This window comes from Chelonoidis abingdonii, chromosome 4 (genome assembly GCF_003597395.2).
Source record: "Chelonoidis abingdonii isolate Lonesome George chromosome 4, CheloAbing_2.0, whole genome shotgun sequence".
Taxonomy (NCBI): Eukaryota; Metazoa; Chordata; order Testudines; family Testudinidae; genus Chelonoidis; species Chelonoidis abingdonii.
Genome location: NC_133772.1, coordinates 37726014 through 37749972, shown reverse-complemented (window position 1 = coordinate 37749972; position 23959 = coordinate 37726014). Strand labels below are relative to the sequence as shown.

General features: G+C 46.7%; 1 protein-coding gene across 1 annotated transcript in view; it reads left to right on the top strand.

The window, feature by feature from the left end:
• Window positions 1-436: 436 nt before the first annotated feature.
• Window positions 437-23959, top strand: part of LMNTD2 (lamin tail domain containing 2) — a 77087-nt gene continuing 53564 nt past the window's right edge. Inside the window, exons 1-5 of the mRNA XM_075065831.1 lie at window positions 437-441; window positions 1408-1659; window positions 6969-7160; window positions 11839-11932; window positions 13599-13778. Of these exons, the coding sequence (XP_074921932.1) occupies window positions 437-441; window positions 1408-1659; window positions 6969-7160; window positions 11839-11932; window positions 13599-13778 (723 nt within the window). The remainder of the gene's footprint in view (window positions 442-1407; window positions 1660-6968; window positions 7161-11838; window positions 11933-13598; window positions 13779-23959) is intronic.

The window sequence follows — 23959 nt, the reverse complement described above, 5'->3', positions numbered from 1 at the left end:
ACAGCATGTGATCCAATGCTGCATGACTTCAGCATCACATCGGTTTTATTGGGAGAAATACTAGTGTAAAGCTGGAGTAACGCACTGTTGAATCAGGTGCACAATTATGATGACATCAAACACCGCTCAAGCAATAAGATGGAAACTATCCATCTTTTATTAGCCTATACAACATGTTTGTATATATAGTTATCATTAATAGAATAAAAGAATGGGAAATGCTATGCTGCAGTAGGTGAACAGAAACTTTGTAAAATCTTTATTAAGCCCCCAACCTGGAGTAGCCTTTGTTCCTGTTGAACTCAGACTCAGGTTAGCTGGGTATTCTAGTTTCTTATGCTCCTGATTTTTGGTAACAAGGACAATAAAGGCAAATAAGCACCCCCCTCAGCCTTTACACTGAGTGCTAGACTGTGACTTGAGCCTTCATTGGGAAATGAGGTTGGTATAGCTGCTTCGCTCAGGGCTGTGAAAAATCCACAGCCCTGGATGATGCAGTTAAACCGACCTAACCCCCCTGGGTAGACAGCGCTACGGCAATGGATGAATTCTCTCATCACCCTAGCTACTGCCTCTCCAGGAGGTGGAGTAACTACACTGTTGGAAGAAGCCCTCCTGTGGGCATAGGTAGTCTCTTTACTGAAGCACTGTCTACAGTGGCGCCTCTGCAGTGTTTTAAGTACAGACAAGCCCTTGGACTACAGACCCATGCAGGGGAGTAAAAGGACTAAGAACCCTCCCTACCACCATAAATCCTTGTGGGGGCTGCATGGGCTACAGGCACGCAGCTCCCACTTTACTCCACATTAGAGCCCTGCCCAGGACTAGTGTAGAGCCCTGCAGTGGGACCAGGATCCCAGGGGACCCGATGGGAGCAGAATTAAAAATAGTCCTGCACTGGGCTGTACTTCCCATCTAGAGCAGGGGAGTGGGGATCATGCAGGAAGAGGCAAGGAATGGGAGAAGTTTTGGGTTCCCCACCAAATGCCCCAACTGGTGGAGCTGAGCCAGCAAGGGAGTGTTGAAGTTTGCTGCTGGTACAGCCCACTCCTCATCCCTCTCTCTCCTGGAGCAAGGAATTATGTCTCAGGCACGATGATGCTGCCTGGGGCTATTCCTGGCTAGGGGTCACTTATGCAGAACTCCTTGCTCAGGGCTGTGCTTAAAGGCACAATCTATCCCAGTGGAATTATTTATAAAGTCTTACTCCTTGTGACTAAGGCCCTATGGTAAGCAAGTGGTAGCAGGTGGGGCTAATAATAACATACATCAGCGGAGGTGAGAGCTGGAGCATCATTTCCTGATGTCGGAGAGGTCCATGATGAGAGGGAAAGAAGGAAGGACATCATATTGGCTCATTTGGGAGGAACAGACTCTTTCTATACACAATTATTTCTCCTTTCCCAGGAGGCCTCCAGAGAATTTGTCTTTGCTGCCTGGAGATGATCCTAGAGCCATGGGAGAAACACAGAAAGAAGACAAGCTGCACAGGCCACACTCCAATAGGAGTGAGGGTCTGGGAAAAGAAACCATCTGCAACCAGGCTCCTCCTGTAGACACTGAGAGCAGCATGCAGCCTGCCAGAGAGGATGTGGGCCAGGGAGAAGATGGCACAGGCTGCTATTGGATTCTTTCTGTAGCCCCTGAGCAACAGCCCAAGTACGTATCAATGCACTCATTCTGCCGCTAAGTTTTCAAGTGTGCCATCAGCATAACACCCCCTTTGTATATCAATAGCATCCTCTGAAGAGCTGAAAGCCCTTCACATCCATCAATAGCTTCACAAATCTGGTGTGAGAAGTAAGTATTACCTATATTTTAGAGGGGCTACGTTGACACACTGAGAGGTGAAAGGACATACCCAAGGCCACTCAAAAGTCTGAGGCAGAGAAGGGAATAGTATCCAGATTTTCTTGAGTCCCAATACCATGTCCTACCACAAAAACCTCTCTCTCTTCATGGTTCTCATTTCCCACTACTTGCCCATTCTAGTTAACACATGGAATACAATTTTCAAAATTGGGGAGTTACTAGGACAGGCAATCCTGCATTCAGATACACAGCATGCGAGAAAGTCCCCTTTTTACACAGCTGGTGGCAAGCACCAATTAGAATCCTCTAATGTGGGATATAGGTTCCCTCTCAAGCCCCTGATTTGAAAATTGGACCTAGAGGATTGCTATTAAAATAAATTCCTGTCACTGTTAGCAAACTCCACCTTGTTACCTTGTAGCAAGGCATGTAAATGAGAACCAATGTTGTGGATTTACATCCCTGAGTTTATTTCCACTACTCATTTGAAGGCGTGGTTTCTGGAGAGTTCTGAAAAGCAGGCAAGCTTACTGGCATTTCCTCCTAGATGCAGAATGTTAGCAAGTCATTTGCATAAGACCACCCATAATGTGCAGCACCTTCCGTAAGAGAGAACCTGGCCTGTGTGAAAGTAAAGAAACCTGGACATCACATGATTTCAGACCAGCACCTATACAAAGGCTCTTTATCACTTCCCAGGCCATACACCTAGCACAGCTCTCCTCTAGCTGAGAGCAAGGGTTGAGTCTAAAAGGAACAATGATGCGGCCATTAATTAGCCAGCAGGAGTCTCATTGAACAATGGGATGGTTAATCCTCACAAGATAGTTCTGATATCTTTCCACCCTCAAATGGCTCAGAGAACATGGGTCCCTGTCTAGCATCCATACCTAGATAATGTATGGTGCTAAAACTAAGAGAATACTACTGCTAAAAATGTACATTGTATGTTACATTCCCAAAGCACTGTACACATATCAGCCAGCTCCTCCTCTCAATTAATTTGCAAAGTATTATCCCCAGAGATGTTGAGCAAATCACTTAAGACAACATAATGACTCAATGGCAGAGGCAGAGCTGGAACTCCGAACTCCCTGGTTCTTGGTCGATGCTCGAGCCACTAAGCCTTGCTACCTCTTGGAGTCAGCAATGAGACGCAGCTGTGAAAAAGACTAATATAATTCAGGGGTGTATTAACAAGAGTGTTATTAATACAGGAAGTAATTATTCCACTCTACTTGGCACTGGTGAGACTTCATCTGGAGCATTGTGTCCAGTTCTGGGTGGCAAACTTTAGGAAAGATGTGGACAAGTTAGAGAGAGTCCAGAGGACAGTAACAAAATTATTAAAAGGTGTAGAAAACCTGACCCACAAGGAAAGGTTAAAAATACTGGGTATGTTTAGTTCTGAGAAAAGAAGACTCGGAGGACCTGGTAACCGTTTTCAAATATTTTAAAGGCTGTTAGAAAGAAGATTGTTCTCCGTGTCTAGGAAGGTAGGAGAAGAAGTAATCAGCTTCATCTGCAGCAAGGGAGATTTAGGTTAGATGTTAGGAAAAACTACCTTTAGAGTTAAAAAGTTAAAGACTGGAATAGGCTTCCAAGGGAAGTTGTGGAAACCCTGCCATTGGAGGTTTTTAAGAACAGATTGGACACCTGTCGGGGATGGTCTGCATTTATTTGGTCCTGCTTCAGCATAGGTGGAAGAACTAGATGATCTCTCGAGGTCCCTTGCAGGCCTACATTTCTAGGACTTGTCTACACTACAGGTTATGTCAGTACAATTTATGTCACTCAGAGGTGTGAATAAGACACCCCACTGAGCAACGTAAGTTACACCGACCTACGTACCGCTGTGGACAGCGCTATGTTGGCAGGAGACGCTCTCCCACTGACATAACTACCGCCTCTTGCAGAGGTGGTTTTATTATGCCGACAGGAGAGCTCTCTCCCATCTACATAGAACATCTTCACTAGATGCAGTGCAGCTGCGCCAGTGTTGCACTTCTCATATAGACTAGCCCTAGATTCTGTGATGGACGGGGGGAGTAAATGAGGGATTCTAGAAGATCTCCACAAAGAGAGTATGTTTAATGGTGATTGTGCTCCTCCCTGTGCTATAAAAGACCAGTTCCCTGAATGTCCTTTGGGACACTGTTCACAAGGTGGTAGATCACTGAAATGATCCACCTACTGGTGGGAGAGTAGCTCCTGACATTTGATTCATGGGATGGTCTTAGCATGAGTTTCTGAGAGTGGAGCAATAGCAGCTGCGTACTAGGCCAAGGTGGCTCAGGGGCTCCATGGGGGAAAGCGACTGGGTAAATAGTAATGTCATGATCTTGTCAGCAATTGTGTTGGATTGGGTCGGTCTGGGGGTATGGATGGGGATTCCACACTTGAATGCCAGGGCCACAGGGCTTTAGACTGTTTCGACCTGCTTGTTTGCAATCTCTAACAACAGGTCAAGAAAGTGACACGCAAGGCCCAGGAGACAGCGCCCAATCAAAATCACTCCCCGTATTGTACAACACCTGTCATGGGATTATTGCTAGGCTCTCAGTTATCATCAGTGAACTGAAGGACGCTGATGCCAACGGGGGTAAAAAATACCCTTCACTATCTCTTTTTGTGGCCTCCTAGCAAGGGGAGTCACATTCCTTTGCTATTTCAGTCTTTTCCATGGCAACAGATGGATGTCACAATCACAAAATCACCACTTTGCCGTATGGCGAGAGGGAGGGAGGGAGGGAGGGAGAGGGGAAGACAGATGGTGATTGAGGAAAAGCTCCGATTCTTAGGGGGTCTAAGAAATCATAGGAATCCCTGATTGCTGGAGCCAGAAAGCTGACCCAGAGCTGTGGGAGGGAGGGAAGGAAGAGGCGGGCAGCTCTGCTGAGCCCAGAATAGCAGACCAGCTGTTAACTTATCACTTGTAATTATTACAACATATGGGAGTAAAGAATGGCTCTGAAGGGAAAAATAAATAGATAAATAAATAAATAAGCCAACAAGCAATCCAGGCTGCTGCAAAGCTGGCTCTGTGCGGACAAGAGGGACAATCGGTACCTGCAAGTAGGGAGGGGACCTTAGTGAGGCACCACGAATATAGGCAATTCCAGCCTATCAGAAAGTGGTCTGTGAAACAGATAGAGGCACATGAGAACAAAATGTTACAGAGGCACTGGATGAACGGGAACTGCCAGCCAAGGGGGGTCAAAGTATGGGCAGCAGGGAGGGGACATTGCAGAGGCACTAGGTTCATAGGCATTGCCATTGGAAAAGGGTCTGTCGCCAGATACATGGGCATGATGAGGAAGAGACTTTACAGAATCAGAGTGAAGAGGTCTGTACAACAGATACCTGTGTAGTAGTAGCCCCATCACTGGTTTACAGCAGAGTTTAAACCCAGGACCTTCGGCCCAGGCCTCTGCTCCTTGAACTAAAAGATGAATCCTCCTAGCCAGGAGCGGTGGCAGGTGGTTAAACTCTGTGGATCAGACACAGAGAGAGGACACATGACACACACACACTGGTGGGTTACACGTGGGGAGGAAACATTACAGAGGCCCCGGATGCCTGGACACCTCTAGGGGAAAGGGACCTGTGCATCAGATACTGTCAGTGAGGCGGTGACATTACAGATGCATGGGCTCTGCATGCCAGTGGAAAAGGGGGAAGAGTGTGGGAAGTTGGGCACCACAGAAGGACTTTTTCCTGTAGTTTTTGAGGAAAGTGAGGAGCATTATGAAAACAGAGTTTTATTTTATTGCCTGGTCAAGGTGATTATAGGCAAATATTCCAACAGGCAGGGAACGAGGAGAAAAATCCACCCCGCACTTCCCCACATATTGCATTTTCCCCTTGCTGTTTATTACTATTTATTTTCTGGGGCTGCCTTCCTGATCTTCAGCATCATATACCCAGAGCTCCTGGGCACCTTTATTTTCCCGCTGTCGCCAGTCCACCTAAAGCAACACTAATGTGTCTCAAAAGGTTTGTCTCCTGGTAAACTGCAACAATGAATAGTAAGGGGTAGTGATGGGCAATCTTCAGGAAGGTTCCAGGCAGGGGTATCAGACAGATAGCCCACATGCTGTATTTATATAGCTTGCAGGACACTCAGATTTTGTATAATCTAAGTTTTCATTTTTCAAAACAAAAAAAGTTTCTAGCCTTCACAGCGGCAAAGGTAACTGTGCAAGTGTATCCTGAGTGCAGGTGATGCTGTGATGTCTGCCTGAATCTGCAGACAGCCTGAAACAATGACTCAGCTGTGTGAATTCCCTAGTCACCTATTCATCTAATCAGAGTATCCGTTGTAAAACCCAAATGTAGATGTTTCAGTGTCCACATGAACTACTGAATCACTGTTCATTTTAGTGCCTAGAATGGGAGTTGGTGAGGGGGAGGGAAGCCCACAGGAAGAAATGAGGAGATGGTTCAGGGAAGGAAACACAGAGAAAATTGCAGAGGAAGTTTAATAAGACCAGGAAGAGGGAGATAAACAGAAAGAGGAGGATGGGGAAGGAAGAGACACAAGAACAGAAGTAGCAGTGGGAGCAGATTGTCTCATTCAGTGAGGCACTAAACAAATGACAAATAATCACTAACGGTTTAGTTACTACACTGAGGCCATATTCTCTGCTTGATCACTGTGAAAAGCTCCTACTGACACCTGTGGGCGTGCATCCACTGTGCACCATGGGGCGTATACAGTCCTGAATTTACGCCCTGGCCCATGGACTATAATGAAACAGAGAATCCAGCCCTCTGATCCTTCATCCAGAGATTTCACTCAGATGCTGATAAGGCACCAGACTGAAGGGAACTTGCATTCTATTTCCTGCTCTGCCACTGACTTACTGTGTGACCTTGGACTTGTCACTTCATCTCTCTGTGCTCATTTCATCCTCTATAAAACTGGGTGATAATACTTACCCATCCCATCTGTTGTTCAATTCATATATGCATGAAAAGTACCATGGCCAAGTTTTCAAAACCAGATGACTAAAGTTAAGGCTCCTAAATGAGCCGCTTGAGTAAGTGGCACATACTCTAGAGGTGCACAGAACGTTTGAACCTCCCCGTGATCTGAGCATGGCTTTGGATTGTTATAATTTTAATGGAATATATATCCTTTGGTTCCATTGCAGAGCCCTGCCTGTGCGGCCGAAGATCCTGCAGAAGACGGATGACACCCGTGTCCTGCGCTTGCTGCTGCATCAGAGGGACCTGGAAATCCAGGGGCTGAGATGCGCAGCTCAGAAGGAGCCAGCAGCCCGGCTCTCCTTCATTTTGCAGGAGCTAGTGAGCATGAGGCAGAGAGTGAGTGCAACCCCCACAAGGTGAGCAGCAGAAAAGAAGGGGTTGAGGTCAGACACTGGTGTGGTGGGAAATGTGACAAAGTCCCACTGTGTGACAACACAAAACCTGGCAAAAGGAGGGGAAGCTGCCTGGGTGAAAAGCCCATCTCACCATTATATATTCACATCGCCTCCATAAAAAACTACAGGCAAACAACATTATTAAGGTTGCAAAGTCAGCACTCAAAAGTTAGGATACAACCCCCTTGTGTGTGTATGCATTAGACTACAACCTGTAATGCATGAGCACAGGCTACTTTTGCCACAGGACGCCTGCCTCAAAACGTATTGATATTATTTTACACTCTCATGATTTTTAAGTGAATCTCATGAATTTTTGGGCCCTGATTTACAATGGCCATGGGTGGGGTGGGGGCCTTGGGGGGTCACGCTCTAGGCCTGGTCTCTAGAATCAGGGAGCACACTGTACGGTGGAGAGTGTATAAGGAAACAGGAGTGATAGAGAGGGCTGCCATAGATTGCAGGGGTCCAGGAGAAAGCAGAAATGAGGGAAGGGGGTCAAAGAGAGCAGCACAGGGGAGAACTGAAGGGAGCAAATCTTTGGGGAAGGAGGGAGGCGAACAGAGAATTTTTGCAAATGATATCATGCATATTTGTCAAATATTTGTCAGATTACTTCCATGGCAACTCCAGATTTCAGGCCCTACAGCCTTAATAGGTAATGACTCAGCAACCCCTGGACTAGCTACTTCACTCTATAGTCACTCTCACATAGACAGAGCGTCTCTTCTAGTGAGGGTGAGAAAGCTTAGCCCAGCTCCTCTTGGCTCCCCAAATACAGCAGCTGCCTTCGGCTCACATGCAGAATACATGCACCCAGACACTGATTTTCAGAGGTGTTGAGCACCCACACCTCCCACTGAAGCCAAGCAGTCCCATAGATGCTCGCCAGCTCTGAAAATCAAACCCTTGAAGCAAATCCAGCTGTCAGATGGATGCGAGACTCTGCAAACTTAATGTGCATCAAGGTGTCAATTTGCTTAGTCAATGGAAGCAGGAGCAGGCCGGTGGGAACAGATTTCCAGGACGTCAGCACCCATAATTGAGGTCCAATTTTCAAAAGAGCTCAGCACCCAGCATCTCCCATTGCTTGCCCTCGGTGCAGAGCCCTTTTTACAATCTGCTCCTCATTTTGGGTGCAGAGCACTTTTGAAAGTCTTGCCTTTAATGCCCAAGAGGCTAGCCAAGAATTGTCTCACTGGGAAATACAGCAGAGTGAAAGAAAGTGATGTGACTGCGGAAAAGAACTGCATACAGCACCAGCCCAAAACTAGACTAGGGCAAAAGCGAAGGCTGTTTGCTCAACTAGATACAATCCCTAGGGGAAAAAAGCCAGGCAGCTCTGAGATTTGTTTGCAAGACAAACACAAAATGGAACTTGGGTTTTGGTGCAGCCTGCGATGGGAAGATGAAAGATTTCCAGGAAACCACAGAAAAGAGGATCCCGCTCCTGCCGGTGCCACTGATTTGAAAGCCTGCTCTCTGGCGCAAAGTTCGTGCCACCGGGAAATCCGGTGAGCTCAGGGCCTGGAAGGGAGCATGCTACATCACGGCTCTGCCTATGAATCACCGTGCAAACAAGGCTGCACTCCTTCTGAGAGGGAGGCAGTGAAAATATAAAAAGCCATTCAAGCTCCGTGATCCAGAACATGAATAAATTGTATGTGGCAGAGAAAAGCTACCATGCCTATTAAAAAATCCCATCCTCCCTGTATCCTAGGAACCCGTATGGATACATTATAGGACACAGCTATATGGGCCACCTCCTCAGCCGGCGTACATAGTCCTAGCTCCACTGAAATCAAGGAAGCTATGACAATTTACATCAGCTGCGGGTCTGGCCTTATAGATCCTAAATCACTTGGGGCTCCAGAGCAGGGCATATGGGATCATTCTGGATAGGCCAGGGGAGCAATGACCATACCGCAGTGAGCAAGGAGCAATGATCGTATTACAGTCAAGGCTGCCCTTAGATCACGGCTCATCCCAGAAAAGTTCTTGCAGTAGTGTCCAGGATTCAACTTAATAGCAGAGCTGCATGAGCTGCTCTGTGTTATAAAATGGCCTTTGACATAAGTCACATTTGTTTCTGTTTGCCTGAAGTAGTGCTGACAAGTGATGGTTGTGGGTATAGTTCTCACGCTCTGGGGCTGCTTTTCAACTGGAGCCACATCATCAGGTGCTCAGACACTGCAGGGATGAGCACAATACAAACACCTCGACAGATCAAGGAACATTTAGGGTCAGCTTCACCTTTGTAAAGCCCCTTAGTCATAATCCTCCCCTGCCTTGCACCTTGTGTAGTCATTGACACCTGCCCTGAGTGGGTGGGCAGTGTTACCATTCAGATTTGCTTCTGCTTTTATACCCACTTTGCACGGACTCTGCACATATGTAAATGACTGCATGGGGAAAGTTGAACTGAGCCTCTGGCGCCTGCAAAAGAAATGGAAGGGAGGGAGATTAGCACAACCTTTCTGCCACTGTTTGCTGTGTTATCACAATGATCTGTAAGCCATGGTTTAGCTGGCTGGTTTTAGGACCCAGCGGGAGACAAGAGCCTGCAAAGAGCTTCCCTCTTTGAAGCATATTTGGTGAGTCCTTTGTGCATTCCAGTTGAGGCCCTGGAGTGGGAAAAGTCTGAGTTGGACCTGACTGGGGTCCCGCTGGCAGAACCTCAACCTGATGTACAGCCACTCGCCTTTTCATTCTTGTATCATAGCTGGCACTGTGGTGGTCTGTGTTGCTAGAGTATTTCCTCAGAGGGATGCTTGCGGCTGCAACACACACACACACACATACTCTTGTGGTTTTGGCTTGGTTTCCAAATGCTGACTTGACCCCTCAGATCCTTTCAGTTTCCTTCCGCTCCGCTGACAAATCTGGGTTTCCTGTGTTTAAGGAACATACCACAGAAAACCCCGTGTTGAATCACATGCACGCTGCACTCAAAGCCAAGAGTGAGCACATCCTGCCCGGGAGCAATATTCCCATCGGAAAGGCAAGCTGTCTGACCAGTTGTGACATCAACACATCAGAAGTGATGTCAAGAAGACACAAATCAGAACCAGCACAGGGCAGAAGCCCTGTGTGGCTCCCAGCCTTCCCAAAGGAGACAGTACTCAAGTTTCATCTCCTGTTAACATGGCAAGCTTCATGGTACCTGATCAGAGATATCACAGGCAGCCCTTTCACCTCAGCTTCCTGGGCCACCAGCGACACTGTCTGTACCCAGGGCAAGTCACTTACAGTAAGACCCTATCATCTAACTGCTAATCACCAGCCCTGACCTGGCCCCATTTGACTGCATGTATTGAGGCTCCAGTTAATTGCATAGTAGTTACTTGCATAACACTGACTGGAGGTCCAGACCCTGTGTAGTGCATAGCCTGGCCATGATCACTCATCTTGCTTTGAGAGGGCATCTGGATTTGAAGCTGGGGGCCCCCTTGATCTGCAGTTAAATACTGTACCACTGAGGTGGTTCTCAACCTTTCCAAACTACTGCACCCCTTTCAGGAGTCTGATTTGTCTGGCATACCCCAAGTTTTACCTTACTTAAAAACTACTAGCTTACAAAATCCAACATAAAAATACAAGTGTCCAAGCACACTAGAACTGAAAAATGGCATAACTTTCTCATTTTGTCTGTATAAACTTTTAGTTTGTACTGGCTTCACTAGTGCTTTTTATGTAGCCTCTTGTAAAACTAGGGAAATATCTAGATGAGTTGATGTACCCCCAGAAGATCTCTCTGTACCCCAGGGGTATGCATACCCCAGCTGAGAACCACTGTGCTATATCACTCCTCCTCCTGCTGCAATGCAACGTTTTAAATGGGGAAAAGTTGAAAAGAAAATGGGTGTTCCCATAAAACAATCAACAGTAGCAGAACTATAATAAAACTCCCCCTGAATCCAGTATATTAATAATCAAAGACAGACTATCTGCCTCAGCCTCAGCACACAAGTTGCCTCAGGTACGTAACTTTAGAAGATTCTTGCTCCTACCCTTCTGGGTGGCCTTTTTATACTGGAGCCTCCTGAGCTTCTGTTATTGCTCCAGAGTTTGCAAGACAAGGACACCAGGCATTTCAGCTGTCTTGGTATAACTTGGTTAATGTGTCACAAAACTAGTTTGGAGGGAGGGGGGCTTCAGTCCCCAGTGATTCCACCCTCATCAGGAAAAGTTCACATACAATTTATGCAAACTGCTTTACGGCTAGGGGTGGAAGAGGATGTGGAAGCTGCAAGGGGCTCAGGAGAGTAATGAACATAATGATCATATTGCTGATGTAAAGATCATAGTACTAACCCACGAGCAATGTTGATGCATTCAAAAGGGAGTCCCTATCCAGTCTTACCCAGGAGATGGAAAGGCAGTGTAGGTAGAAATTCAAAAGGAGACAATGGTGGTAATTCATGTGACCTCATTTCATTCATCCTCTGGCTATAGGGAAGCAGAAACACACACAAGGAAACACTGGAAATTAGGGTTAGCCGTCTGTCTAGGCATTTATAAGGCACTAAGCACAGTGGTTGTCTCTAAAATGGCTGAAACATGTTTATTGTGTTGAGATAGCTCTGAACATGGTTTGGAATTGGAAAGAGAAGTGTAATGATCTTGTGGGTTTCTGTAGGTACCAAACCAAGAGAGACCAGCCAGAGCATCTCCAAAAGGAAATAGACAGACTGAGCTCTGAATTGCAGGCTGAAAAGGAGCTCCATATGAGGGTAAGTCACTAAAACCCCAGCAAGCAGGGAGGATCTCACACCCTGGACTCCACCCAAAGCAGGAACTTCTACACTGCTATTTTTAGCCCAGCACTCCAAGCCCTGCGAGACCAGTCAGTTGACCCAGGCAGACTTGGTGCCACAGGCATTTTTTTTGCAGTGTAGACATACCCTGACGGACCAGGCTAGCCAGGGCTTGGACACCCCACAAGCAATAGAAGTAGTGAAAGAACTGTGGAGCTGGATAACAGAACAAAACCTTCTGTAATTCTCAGAGCTAAGGCAATGTGTACACTAGAAACACTAGAGTGGCACAGCTGCAGCACAGCAACCGTGCCGCTGTAGTGTAGACACTTACTACAGCGAGGAAGGGGTCCTTCTGTCTCTTTAGTAAATCCGCCTCACAGTTAGGTTGACGGAAGAATTCTTCTGTTAGCCTAAAGCTGTCTACATTGGGGCTTAGGTCAGATCAACAACATCTGAATTTTTCAACCCCCTGAGCAAAGTAAATAGGTGTTGAGCTAAGTTTTAGGTGTAGGCCAGGCCTAAATAGCTTGCAGACACACCCTATACCATTGTTTTATAAATGAGGACAGAGAGATCAGTTCTGAAAGAGGCAGGCATGGACATTAATGGGCAAAATGAGTCCAATGACATCCATGCCACATCTGCAGACTGCTGAGCTGCTGACAGGCCAATATTCACCAGTAAGAACTGCAAATAAATTCAGAGTCAGTCTAGCAGAAACTGGCTCATCCACACATGTACATTTAAACAACAACCACATCAGTGCACTGACTGTCCAGTGTAGGTAGCTGTTGTCATGGTTAACAACAGGGCCCATGCAATGCTCTGTGCTGAGGCCATCACAGCTATTATAGACTGAAAGTAAGAAAATATGTAGGGAGCTGTGACAAGATGGACTGTGCCCTGGATGTTCAATCTAGTCCAAGACCCTCAGGTGAGTGTAGGGTGACCAGACAGCAAGTGTGAAAAATCGGGATGGGGGTGGGGGTGGGGTAATAGGAGCCTATATAAGAAAAAGACCCAAAAAGGTGGGTTGTGGAAAGGTCTTACCTGCAGCCTGGCTAGTATGAACTGATGGATGGGTGTACCGATTACTGACTATCCTCTTAGACTGCACTGGTTAAACATTCAGTCTCCTGAGGGCTACAACATCAGGAATATTATTAGCATTAAGAGACCCTAGGAGCACACTGCTGCAGTCTAAGAGATTAATCAGTAATCAGTACATCCATCCATCCATAAGGCTACATGTGGGACACAAACTATGTCTTTTGGGACTGACCTTTCATTGGCCAAACCACTCATCCATCTCTTTTCTCTTTCTGGGTGAGCTGTAGCTTGCTGCTTACAGGAGAGTGTGTTTGTGGTAGTGGCTGGGGCTTTAGAGGTAGCGGGTTCAACCCCTGCTGACAGCCCAATGCAGGGGCAGGGTGTCATTACAGGCCTGAGGCCAATTTGACCGTCACTATTCAGGCTCATTCCAACAGCTGGGAAATGACACAGATATTGATGGTGTGAGAGTGAAGTGTCCCATGATAAAAATGAGAGTTGCATAGGAGCTGGAACTGGGGGTGCTGCCAGCAGGGAATATGGCCCCAAGTGGTTGGCTTTGGCATTTACAGTTTTCCTTTTTTAAAAGGAGATGCAGCTCTTGAAGGAGAAACTCTGCAAATCAGAGCTGTTGGTGCAGCAACTGTACAAAGAGATCATGAGGCTGGAGAAGTCACAGCCTGGAAGACCTGCCCAAGGCCTCCGAGAGCCACAGGGATCAAAGGCCAGTGTGAAGCAGGATGATATGCCAGAAATGGAGAGTTTCGAGGTAGGAACTAAAGCTTTAGAGAGCTGAGGGCAAAGAAACAGAGGGAGAAAGGGGAGGAGTGGGGACTGAAAGGCACTAGGGGTCAGAGATGAAGGCTGCAGTCTCCAGGCATCAGGACTAGAATGAGATTAAATTGCCTGCTCTACAGACAAATCCACAGGTCCATGACTTACCAGCCCAGACAGCAAGGAGACAAGGATACTGGCACTGTCAAAGCATCCTCTCAAAATGAACACACACATCACCCCAGAGACTGAAACCCCACCCACTCTGCAAAGGGGTGGCCACTATCCTACAAGCTCTCCCCTCTTCCTGCCCACACTGTCCCCATCCACACACCCATGGGCCCCGATTCTAGTCACCCACCACCCTGATCTCCAGCCTTGCTTTCCTGCAAACTCTTGCCATCCCTCAGGGCCTTGATCACGTTGCCCCCAGCTGGGATGGGGGCTACTCATCCCTCCTCCTGGGTGGAGCTTTAGAGACAGGGAGGGATGGCCTGGGAAGTGCACAGGGTCCCTTCCCAGAAGCCTGATGGTGACCCCTGCCACCTCCATTCCTGGTAGGGTCAGGGCCATGGTGTACAAAGGGGGGTGCCTGTGGTGCAGGCGTAGAGGCAAAGAAATAGCACAGTCCGGGGGAGGGGTTGCGAGCCTCACCCTGCTCCTTGCTGTCAGTGTGAGCCACCCTCACTGTAGAGCTACCCCGTTTCCAGGAGACAGCACCAGAAGGAGCCGGGCCCAGCGGCAGTCCCCTTGTGTGCTGCCTCGCCTCTGTGGCGCTCTCTGAACTCGCTCTGCCCTTGCTGGGGAAGGCTCGCATGCAGACTGGCCGGTCAAAGATCTGAGTCCATGTCACTCCCATGGTGTAATTCATTAGAGGCTGGGTGTTCCAGTCCTCCAGCTGGTGCTTGATCACTTCCCTGCAGATTCCTCCACTCAAGAACCGTTCTCCACAGATTCTCTTCCCGGCCACCTTTCTGTAGCATAAAAACAAGAAATGTCTTGCTGCTTTTCTGACCCACAAACAGCTAGGCCATTCCCAGAACTGACACAGTTCACTGCCCTGCCAAGTGGTCTGCCATACCAGTACCCTCGGTGCTCCCCTCCCTGCTGACATAGGGCTCGCAAGACACTGAAGGAGGAGAGAGGTGACTACAGGGTGACCAGATAGCAAGTGTGAAAAATCAGGCTGGGGGTGGGGGTAATAGGTGCCTATTAAAGAATAAGCTCCAAAAATCACGACTGTCCCTATAAAATCAGGACATCTGGTCACCCTAGGTGGCTAAAACTGAAGTCACGCCGGAAGGACAGTCATTGCTGGTTCTCCCAGTGCTTTCTGTCCTCTGCACGGCTTTCCTTTGCATTGCAAGCTCTTGCAGGCAGGGACCGCAACTATTGGATGCATTGCACCATGCCAGCACTAAATAAGTGATACTATGGCCTTGGCTACACTGGTGCTTTACAGCACTGCAACTTTCTCGCTCAGGGGTTTAACACCCCACGCCCCCCCCCCCACCAGGTGGAGTACCTGCAGCGGCGCGAGAGCTCTCTCCAAGTGCTGGCGCCGTGACCACACTCCCACTTCAAAGCGCTCTCGCAGCAGTGCTGTACAGCTCCAAGTGTAGCCATACCCTAAGCAAACAGCCATGTGCTTAAAGGTAGTCCCATGCTTAAGTACGTTGCCAAGTTTGGGCAGGGGGAAGGTAAGCAGTAAAGATCCAGCAGATTCATCCACGGCATGCACTGTGCCTACTCTAAGCTGAAGCGGTGAGATGTCAGTCACTTGAGCCGCAGGGGGAGGCCTGTGCGGCTGCACTCTGGGAGTTTAGCACAAAAGGTTAGGAAAGGTGTATGGCTGAATCAGGGAAGAACAGCAGCTGCCACAAGCAATTACTTTATTATCATCAGTACATAAAGCCAGAGGAGCAGTGCAACCAAGTGGCTAATTCAAGGAGAGCGGAGGGGGAGAGGAGAAGGAACATGTATCATCATGTATATTCCTCTATTGCACCCTCTTTATACAACCATATTCAGTGCCCAAGCATTTTGCATGTGACAGACAGAAAAGATGGGCCTGAGCTGGAAGCCTAGATTCAAACACCCACAGATTTTGGAGATTTCAAAATCTGAGCCCAGAGTCAAGTTTTGCAGCTCTGGTTATAGGCCAATTAGAATGGGGTGAAATGTGGCTAGGAGCCAGTGTAAATATTCCAGGAGAAATGGATCTATCAAGAAAGAGCAAGTGGACAGGCCTTACGGAAGTTTCTGTGCCATACATTCAAAGTCTGCCACATGGCTGGAGGGAGTGGGTGCACAGCTTTAGGTTGCACCTTGTGGCTTAGAAAGAACTCTAAGAATGCAGGAGATGTGCCAACTCTCACTCTGTTAGTGCTTGAGATCCAAAGGTTACAGAGGAGGCTGTTCATGGACGTTAGTGGGTGTTTGATCAGGCCTCTTGAGAGAGACTCGCTCATTTGGCTAACAGTTTTTAACATCTCTCACTCTTCGGCTGAAGGAATTTTGAAGTCAGTGTCTCTTTACAGGTCTTACAGCTACAATCTGGTAGTTTAGTCCCACAAATTTGGGTCTTTTTGATGAAGAAGAATGGTCTTGTGGTTCAGGGGTTGACTGGCCTGGGATTCAGGAGCTGTGCATTCAACTTCTGGCCCTGTCACCAACATCTTATGCGACTATGGCTGCATCACTTTGTCTCTCTGTGCCTCAGTTCCTCATCTGTTGAATGGGGATAATAATGCTCCCTTTGTCTGTCTTGTCTAATGTAGCGTGTACACACTTCAGGGGCTGGGTCTGAGTATGTGTTCATACAGCACCAAGCACAATGGGCTCCCGCTTTCAGCTGGGGCCTTTACGCACTACGATAATAAAGAGGTTTTGCGAGATCGAACAGGCATAGAAATGGCCCTGCCCCCAATTCTAATGAAAAGCTTGTTTAAAAATACATTTTTCATTTTATCATTAACATACTGAAAAACAGTATCAAATTATGTAGATGTTTATCTTGATTAACCTTATCTAACACATTCATACTTCTGCACCAGTACAATCACTCTTAATCATAACCATTTCTATGTATCTCTCGCCTCCTAATTCCACCTTATTTAACCTTTAACAAAAATCCACACAAGAGGCACTTAGACCTCTAGACATTGACAAAACAAATAAAAGTCTAGTTACCCACTGCTGCACATAGTGTCCAAATGTAAATAGTTGTTCTGCCTTCCATGTAGGAGACTTTCTGGAAGCGTTCCCTTCTTCTGCTATTTTTCTTTTGTAAATCGCATGTAAGTTATAGTCAACTGCTATGTATATCCCTTCATATAGGAATCATTTGACCTGTTCCTCATCTGCTTTCCCCCTCTATATTTGTCAAGTTTAAAAGGCCCATTTGTGTTTGGTGAGCCTCTTATTGTTCTCTGTATTTATATTGTTCAAAAGTAAAAACACAGTGACCATACACTAAGATCTGCTTGATCCCAGTATAAAGCAATCTGTCATTTTTTCCACGGCGATTGTTTCCCAAGCTTTATTTCTCCATGCCATTAATCTAATTAAAAGATGTGTTTTTACATTTAAACATCCCAGCATTGTTTGCAACCCAAACACAACAGCATTGGGCTGGTGAATGAGAACTAAGAAGGGGAACTGACTAGTCCATTTTCATTCTCTAGTCTGAGTAAAGAAAAGGAAATGGTGTAACAGGTAAGAAGTCAGTTATTGAGTTCGATTTTTAATTTTTTTCCAAGTCTAATAACCTACATTAGTAACCCACGGAAAGAAATTAGCTTTTTTCCACCCCTAAAAATCTAAGATTTGTAACTCAGCAGCATCCTTTTAAAATCTCATTTGTCACAGGTTGGCAGTATCGCCAGGGGCGCTATTAGATCAGAATTTGTTCTTTGCATGGTCGCCGTGTTAAGGAGAGGCTGAGGGAACTGGGATTGTTTAGTCTGCAGAAAAGACGAATGAGGGGGGATTTGATAGCTGCTTTCAACTACCTGAAAGGGGGTTCCAAAGAGGATGGATCTAGACTGTTCTCAGTGGTACCTGATGACAGAACAAGGAGTAATGGTCTCAAGTTGCAATGGGAGTGGTTTAGGTTGTATATTAGGAAAAACTTTTTCACTAGGAGGTGGTGAAGCACTGGAACAGGTTACCTAGGGAGGTGACAGAATCTCCTGCCTTAGAGGTTTTTAAGGACAGGCGTGACAAAGCCCTGGCTGGGATGATTTAGTTGGGGATTGTTTCTGCTTTGAGCAGGGAGTTGGACTAGATGACCTCCTGAGGTACCTTCCAACCCTGATATTCTATGATTCTATGATTCTTATTCACCAGTTGAGGGCCAGATCCAAAGCCCATGATGTCACTGGAAAGACTCCTGCTGACTTCGCCAGCTATAGGTTCATAGTCATGGAACAGCTGCAGCTCACCCTCTAGTTCAAACCCAGATCCTTGCCTCTTGCTGTGGACTTACAAAAAACAATAGCAGCACACCAGTCTGCCTGCTTGGAGATCAGCACCTCCGAGGTTCAGGCTGAAAGTGTCTTCCTACAACAGGATTCTAACTGAATTGCCTCATGTAATGTGAGCAGCTAGACACCCCGAACTCAGTAAGGTTCGTCAGTGATGCCGGTAGAGACCTGAAAGGATGTCAGGTATCACGGGGATGGGACAGGCTACAGAAATATTCAGTATAATCCTAATGGTACATGGCTAGAAAGGGTGCCCAGCCTACTACCTTCTGGCCAAGGGCCTCACTAAGCTGCCATGGTTAACAGGGCAAGGTCTGGACACTGAGGACCAGAAGAGCAGTCAATGATCAAGAGGCCTCCTTGCTGTAGGGCTGCTGCTAAGGATAACTAGCACATATCTAGATGGGCTCATGGAAAGCACTAGCCCTAGGACTCATCAGATAAGGGCCCAGTTCCGGACTGTGCCTCAGACATACTGTGTGACCTTGGGCAAGTTGCTTAAGCTGTGTGCCTCAGTTTACCCATCTGTGAAATGGGGCTAATGATACTTCCTTACTTCACAGGGGAGAAGTGGGATAAATTCATTCACATATATGCTCAGGTATCTTAGAGAGGAGCAACTAGAGAGGGGGGAGGGAGGGAGGGAGGGATTTCTTATTACCTGGAGTCCAGACTGTGCATAAAAATGTCTCTTTAGTGCAGAACTCCATTTTGTAACTTGCAAGTGAACTGTGACACTATTAATTTTAAATTAAATTATTTAATGTCTTAAATCACTGCCTGAAGCGCATCTGATGGTGATTTGCTTTTAAATCCCCCCACCTCCACATACCCACAAAACATACTTGGTTTTTAAAATAAGACTGGATGTGCATAAATACCTGTCCCATAGAGAAACAGTTTCTTTTCCTTTGCATTTTCTCCTCTTCTCTCCCTGTTGCTCCCTCTCTTCCCTCTGCCCCTGCCTCACACTCACCTTCACATGTGTAAATTTTAACAGACACAATCACGGGAAACACAAGACTGTTGACTATTCAGAATGGAATTTCTCAGAGGGTGTACAGCATTACAGGGCTTTTAAAGCTGAATGGAAGTATTATGTACACTCACACATATGCACACTGGGAGAATAACTGCTCAAGCCAGTCACGTTTAAACAAGGTTATGGCTCGCAGTATTCAGTTTCCAGGCCCAGTTTTAATAGGATCTCCTTTTGTTGAATGAGATTCAGGCAAGCCAACCATAAACTATGCATAGGGCCATTCATTTTTTTAATTTTCATTTAATTTTTCCTGGGAGTTTATCAGTGTTTATTGCCACAACAACCGAAACAGGTGAAAATCAGTGGAAAAACTTTTTCCTGGGTAAATATTGGGGTTTATTTTGGTGGACGGGGAAAAAGGTATTCAGTAGATTAATGCTTTGATGAATGGAATTCATTGTGCTTTGCTGCAGAACTCAAAACACAATGCCACCTGTGAGTTTAAGAAAACAATCTCTCTCTAATGCCCAAATAAAACTTTTCATTTGAATAAACCGTTTACTGTTGTAGCCTTAGAACTAGCATCCTATAAATATTTACATTTACTAATTGGGCCACACCATTTGCAGCACATACACTCAACTTCATCCTTTTCTCCTGTGTTTTGAACACTTTTGAATACTTCCTTGTGTTCTGAAACAGATTCTGACAGAGATTTTCATTTTCTTCTCATTTTAGTGGACCAGATTTTTAAACCATTATCTGCTAACAGCTTGAAATGTGTACGTGGTGGGCGTGAGATTCATCAGTATGTTCAGATGCGCATGCACCTCAGAGCTTGTGTGCGTGCCTGTTTGTTTATTGTGCGTCTTTTAGACTAATACACAGCCTTACTTCAACGGGCAGCTTTGCATATACACACAGACTAATGTATTATCATAATGCATACATCTCAGGCAATGTATTGCATTTTCCTAATAAAACAGTTATTTTTTACATATTTGAACGATACAAAAGTAGGGTGAAAATTGGAAAAAAACTAAACAACACTGAAGAACCCGGGATTTTTTTCAGTAAAAATCAGTTTAAACTGAAAATGAAGGTGCTTAACTATGCAGCCTATATAATCCACAGCATGGTTTTACAACACAGATCTCAGACAAAATAAAAACACCAACACTTGCACACACTGGTCAAGAAAAGTGTGCTAGAGCCCTGCTAGTAATAGCCTTGTGCCAGCACTATTGTAGCTATCAGTTTCTATACCAGTGTGAATAGCGGCCAAACAGACAAGGATCCTGCAGATAACCGTCTGCTAAAATGCACATAAGCCGTGGAGAGAGAGAGCAAGTCACAGGCAAAAGACAAGAGCAGAAAAAAATAAGAAAGGTGCAAAATTAGAGTTTGGACTGGTTCCCACTGAAGCCAATAGCAAAATTCCCATTGACTTCATTGGTATTAGAATCCAGCCTTTAGCCCCCTCCTGGACAGCTGCCCTCTTATAAGGAATGTGTGTGTGAAATTCCAAAGCCAATCTAGCTAAGCACAGTGTCTCCTGTTTGGGAGTTAGAACCATCATTTGGCACAGAAACCTTGGCAGAGGGGCAAGAACTTTGGAACAGGTTTGAGCCTGCAGTGCTGGGGGATCTGCAAATTGCATTACAGCAATGGTATGTGGTAGGCAGCTCCGCTCTAATCCAGAAGCGGACGGAAGCTAGGCATGGCCCCAGGCCAGGGAAAATCACAGCGCTGCGTGGCCTGGATGGCTCAGTTTTGATGTAATGTGGTTATGGAGCAGAGCTCAGGCAGAAGGCATCCAGTGGGGGTGGGGATAGTGTGGGGGTGCATGTGGGGGCAGGTCACAGCCAGGGCTGCCCTTATATCATGGCAAAATACCTCCCCTGCAATTGGAAATAGATTTGTAAGGAACAGCTGAGGCTTTCCACCTTTAAGGCAGGTTTCTGCATGGGGCAGGTCAGATGAGGGTGGCTCTGTCAGCAGTTAGGGAGCCATGAAGTCAGGAACAGAAGGCGGAGCTGGATTAGCTGGGCCACACGGCCCACAGGCTGCTGGAGACAGTGCCCATGACTTCAGGCAGCAAGGGCACATGGGGAGCTGGGCACATTTTGCTGTGACTCCCCTCATATCTGGCAGTGTGGCTTATGCAGAGGGGACTCAGAAGAGCTATGGAAAGAGGAGTTAAAACCTATTAAGAGAGGAGGAGATATGTGGTGAGTCAACAAAACTTCTCTGTAGGCTTAGAGGCAGGTGCTGGGGTCTGCTCTGGTGGCACAAAGTTGCTGGAAAGCCTGTGGGTTTGGCCTAAGGACCACCCTGCAAAGGGGACTACTAGGGACCATCTACCCTCTTTGCCCCAGAAGAGGACTAGAGGATCCTAGGAATTAACGGACTGAGTTGCACCAGCGCTCATCCGGCTAGTCTAGGCTCTGGGTATGGCTACACTGCAGCTGGCAAGGAGCTTTGCAGCCCAGGCAGACAGACTTGGGTGAGTGGGGCTCACACTAGCACGTGGATGTCGTGGTGCCAGCAGAGGCTCGAGCTAGCCCTGTGAGCTCAAGCCCACCCTAACCCTGGGTCCGAGCTCAGGTAGCTATCGCAAGCCTCTGCCGCAACATCGATTCAGTGATTTTTAGTGCGGTAGTGCCAGCACCATATGCACATGTCTATGTGCAATAGACAAAAGTGCAGATACCCCTTCTGGGGCCTGTACCCATTGCTTCAGAAGAAGATGCAAGAAAGCCTCCCAATTTCTTGTTTGTTTAACATCCTGTATTGTGACTCAGGGTGTACTTGCTAGCCATCTAGACCTCTTCTCCCTTTTTTGAGTCCTCAGCACTATCCTGTGACAGTGACTTCCACAGCTTAACCTTGCAGCGTGTGTGTGGAAAAAAATATTTCCTCTGAGCAGTTTCAGATTTGCCACCTTTCCGATTCATTGCCTGTACCTTTGATTTTCCCTTCTTGTAACACTTTCCTGATCTACCTTTTCAGTACCGTTCATTACTTTGTACAGTGTCTCATGATCCTTCGGACTCCTCTCCTCTTTAAGGCAAACAAACTCTCTGCTTCTTTGGCAGTTTTGCCATGTTTCTCATCAGCTGTCTCTGACGGTAATGAATTTTGTGGTATCCTTTGAGGCTGGATGGCCAGAACTGAACACACTATTCCAGATCAGGGCACCTCAGCAATTTAGATAATGCCAGTGAGAAAAGCCAAAAAAGATAAAATTTGAAAAATGAACCCAGCATTGCCGAGGTGTCAGAATCCCACACTGGCTGAAAGCAAGTCCATAATTGTCACTGCTAAGGAGGGAGCTGATCCTGCAAAATTGAAGTTAGTAAGAATTTGGCCATTGATTTCAATGGGGGCAGAATCAACCCTTACATTCATTATACTATTTGGCCACGAGAGGGAGATATCCAATAAGCCTTTGCTGCATATGGAATTCACATGTTATTTCTCCCCACATGGCTGAGCTTCCTTCTGTTTTTAAAATCAGCCTTTGTGACTTTAGGCAAAACAAACAATGTGGTGGAAAAGCAGATGGGCCTGTCTGATTATGGGCATCTTCATGCAGACACACAAGAGAGGAGTGGGAGATCCTTTGGAATCTGAAGTCAAAACATGACACACCCCAGTGAAATAAACAGAACCAGCGCTGAACTAATGGGGGGAGATTATATTTCAAACCTTATAATCAATCACGAATAAGGCAGATGGATCCCCAATATGCAAAGAGTGAAGCAACCCAGGATGACCTGCAGGACCAGTGAGGGGTATGCTCTTCAGCACCTCTGAGGGGCTGCAAAGTGCATCTCAGCCCATTAAGAGAAGGGGGTAAACAGGCCTGGACTCTTTAGAATTCAGTCCTTGAGATTCAAGAGGAAAACCAAGCCGGGGGCTGGAGGGAGAGGCAGGAGGATGGGGTTACGCAATGGGAGACGCCGGAATTTAAAAATAAATGTGAAAGAGAAGCAGAGACCCAGCGGAATCCAGAACAAACACAACCAAAACAGCAAAGCCCCCTCTGTGAGCTAGTGGCTCTTAGGTGTTGCTTACACTATCATAATTGCACCCATGGGTGCAGCTGAACAGGGTGTGGGCCATGACTCAGCTGCGAGTATAGCCAAGCACAAACCAGTTTCTGAAATGATGCTAGAACATGGTGTGTGCTTGGCTACTCTTGCAGTTAAACTGGGACAACTGCACTTATTGCTGACATCCATTGGCAGCAGGAGATATTTCCTGTACCATAGACAAGGATTTTCAGGACTGCAAACTTTTAAGCATTGTCACCGACTCATTGCCATCTTCTCCTGTTATCTGATACTGTATTAACTGCTTAGCTGGGGGAAGGGAACCTGGCAAAAGCAACAGGTTTTTCTTCTGACACCAGGTAATAATATTTATGACTCCGCTAGCAGAGACACTTCATCACCTGTGAGTGAATTGATTGTGAGGCACCCTCCCCACTAGGTGGCAGCACAGTTGCACCAGTGGGCATGCTACAAAATCATCCTATTACTTGGCACAAATATGGCACCTTTCCTCCAATGATCTCCAAGTTCTTCTTCGAGTGCTTGCTCATATCCATTCCAGTTAGGTGTGCGCGCGCCGCGTGCACGTTCGTCAGAGAAACTTTTACCCTAGCAACACTCGGTGGGCCGGCAGGTCGCCCCCTGGAGT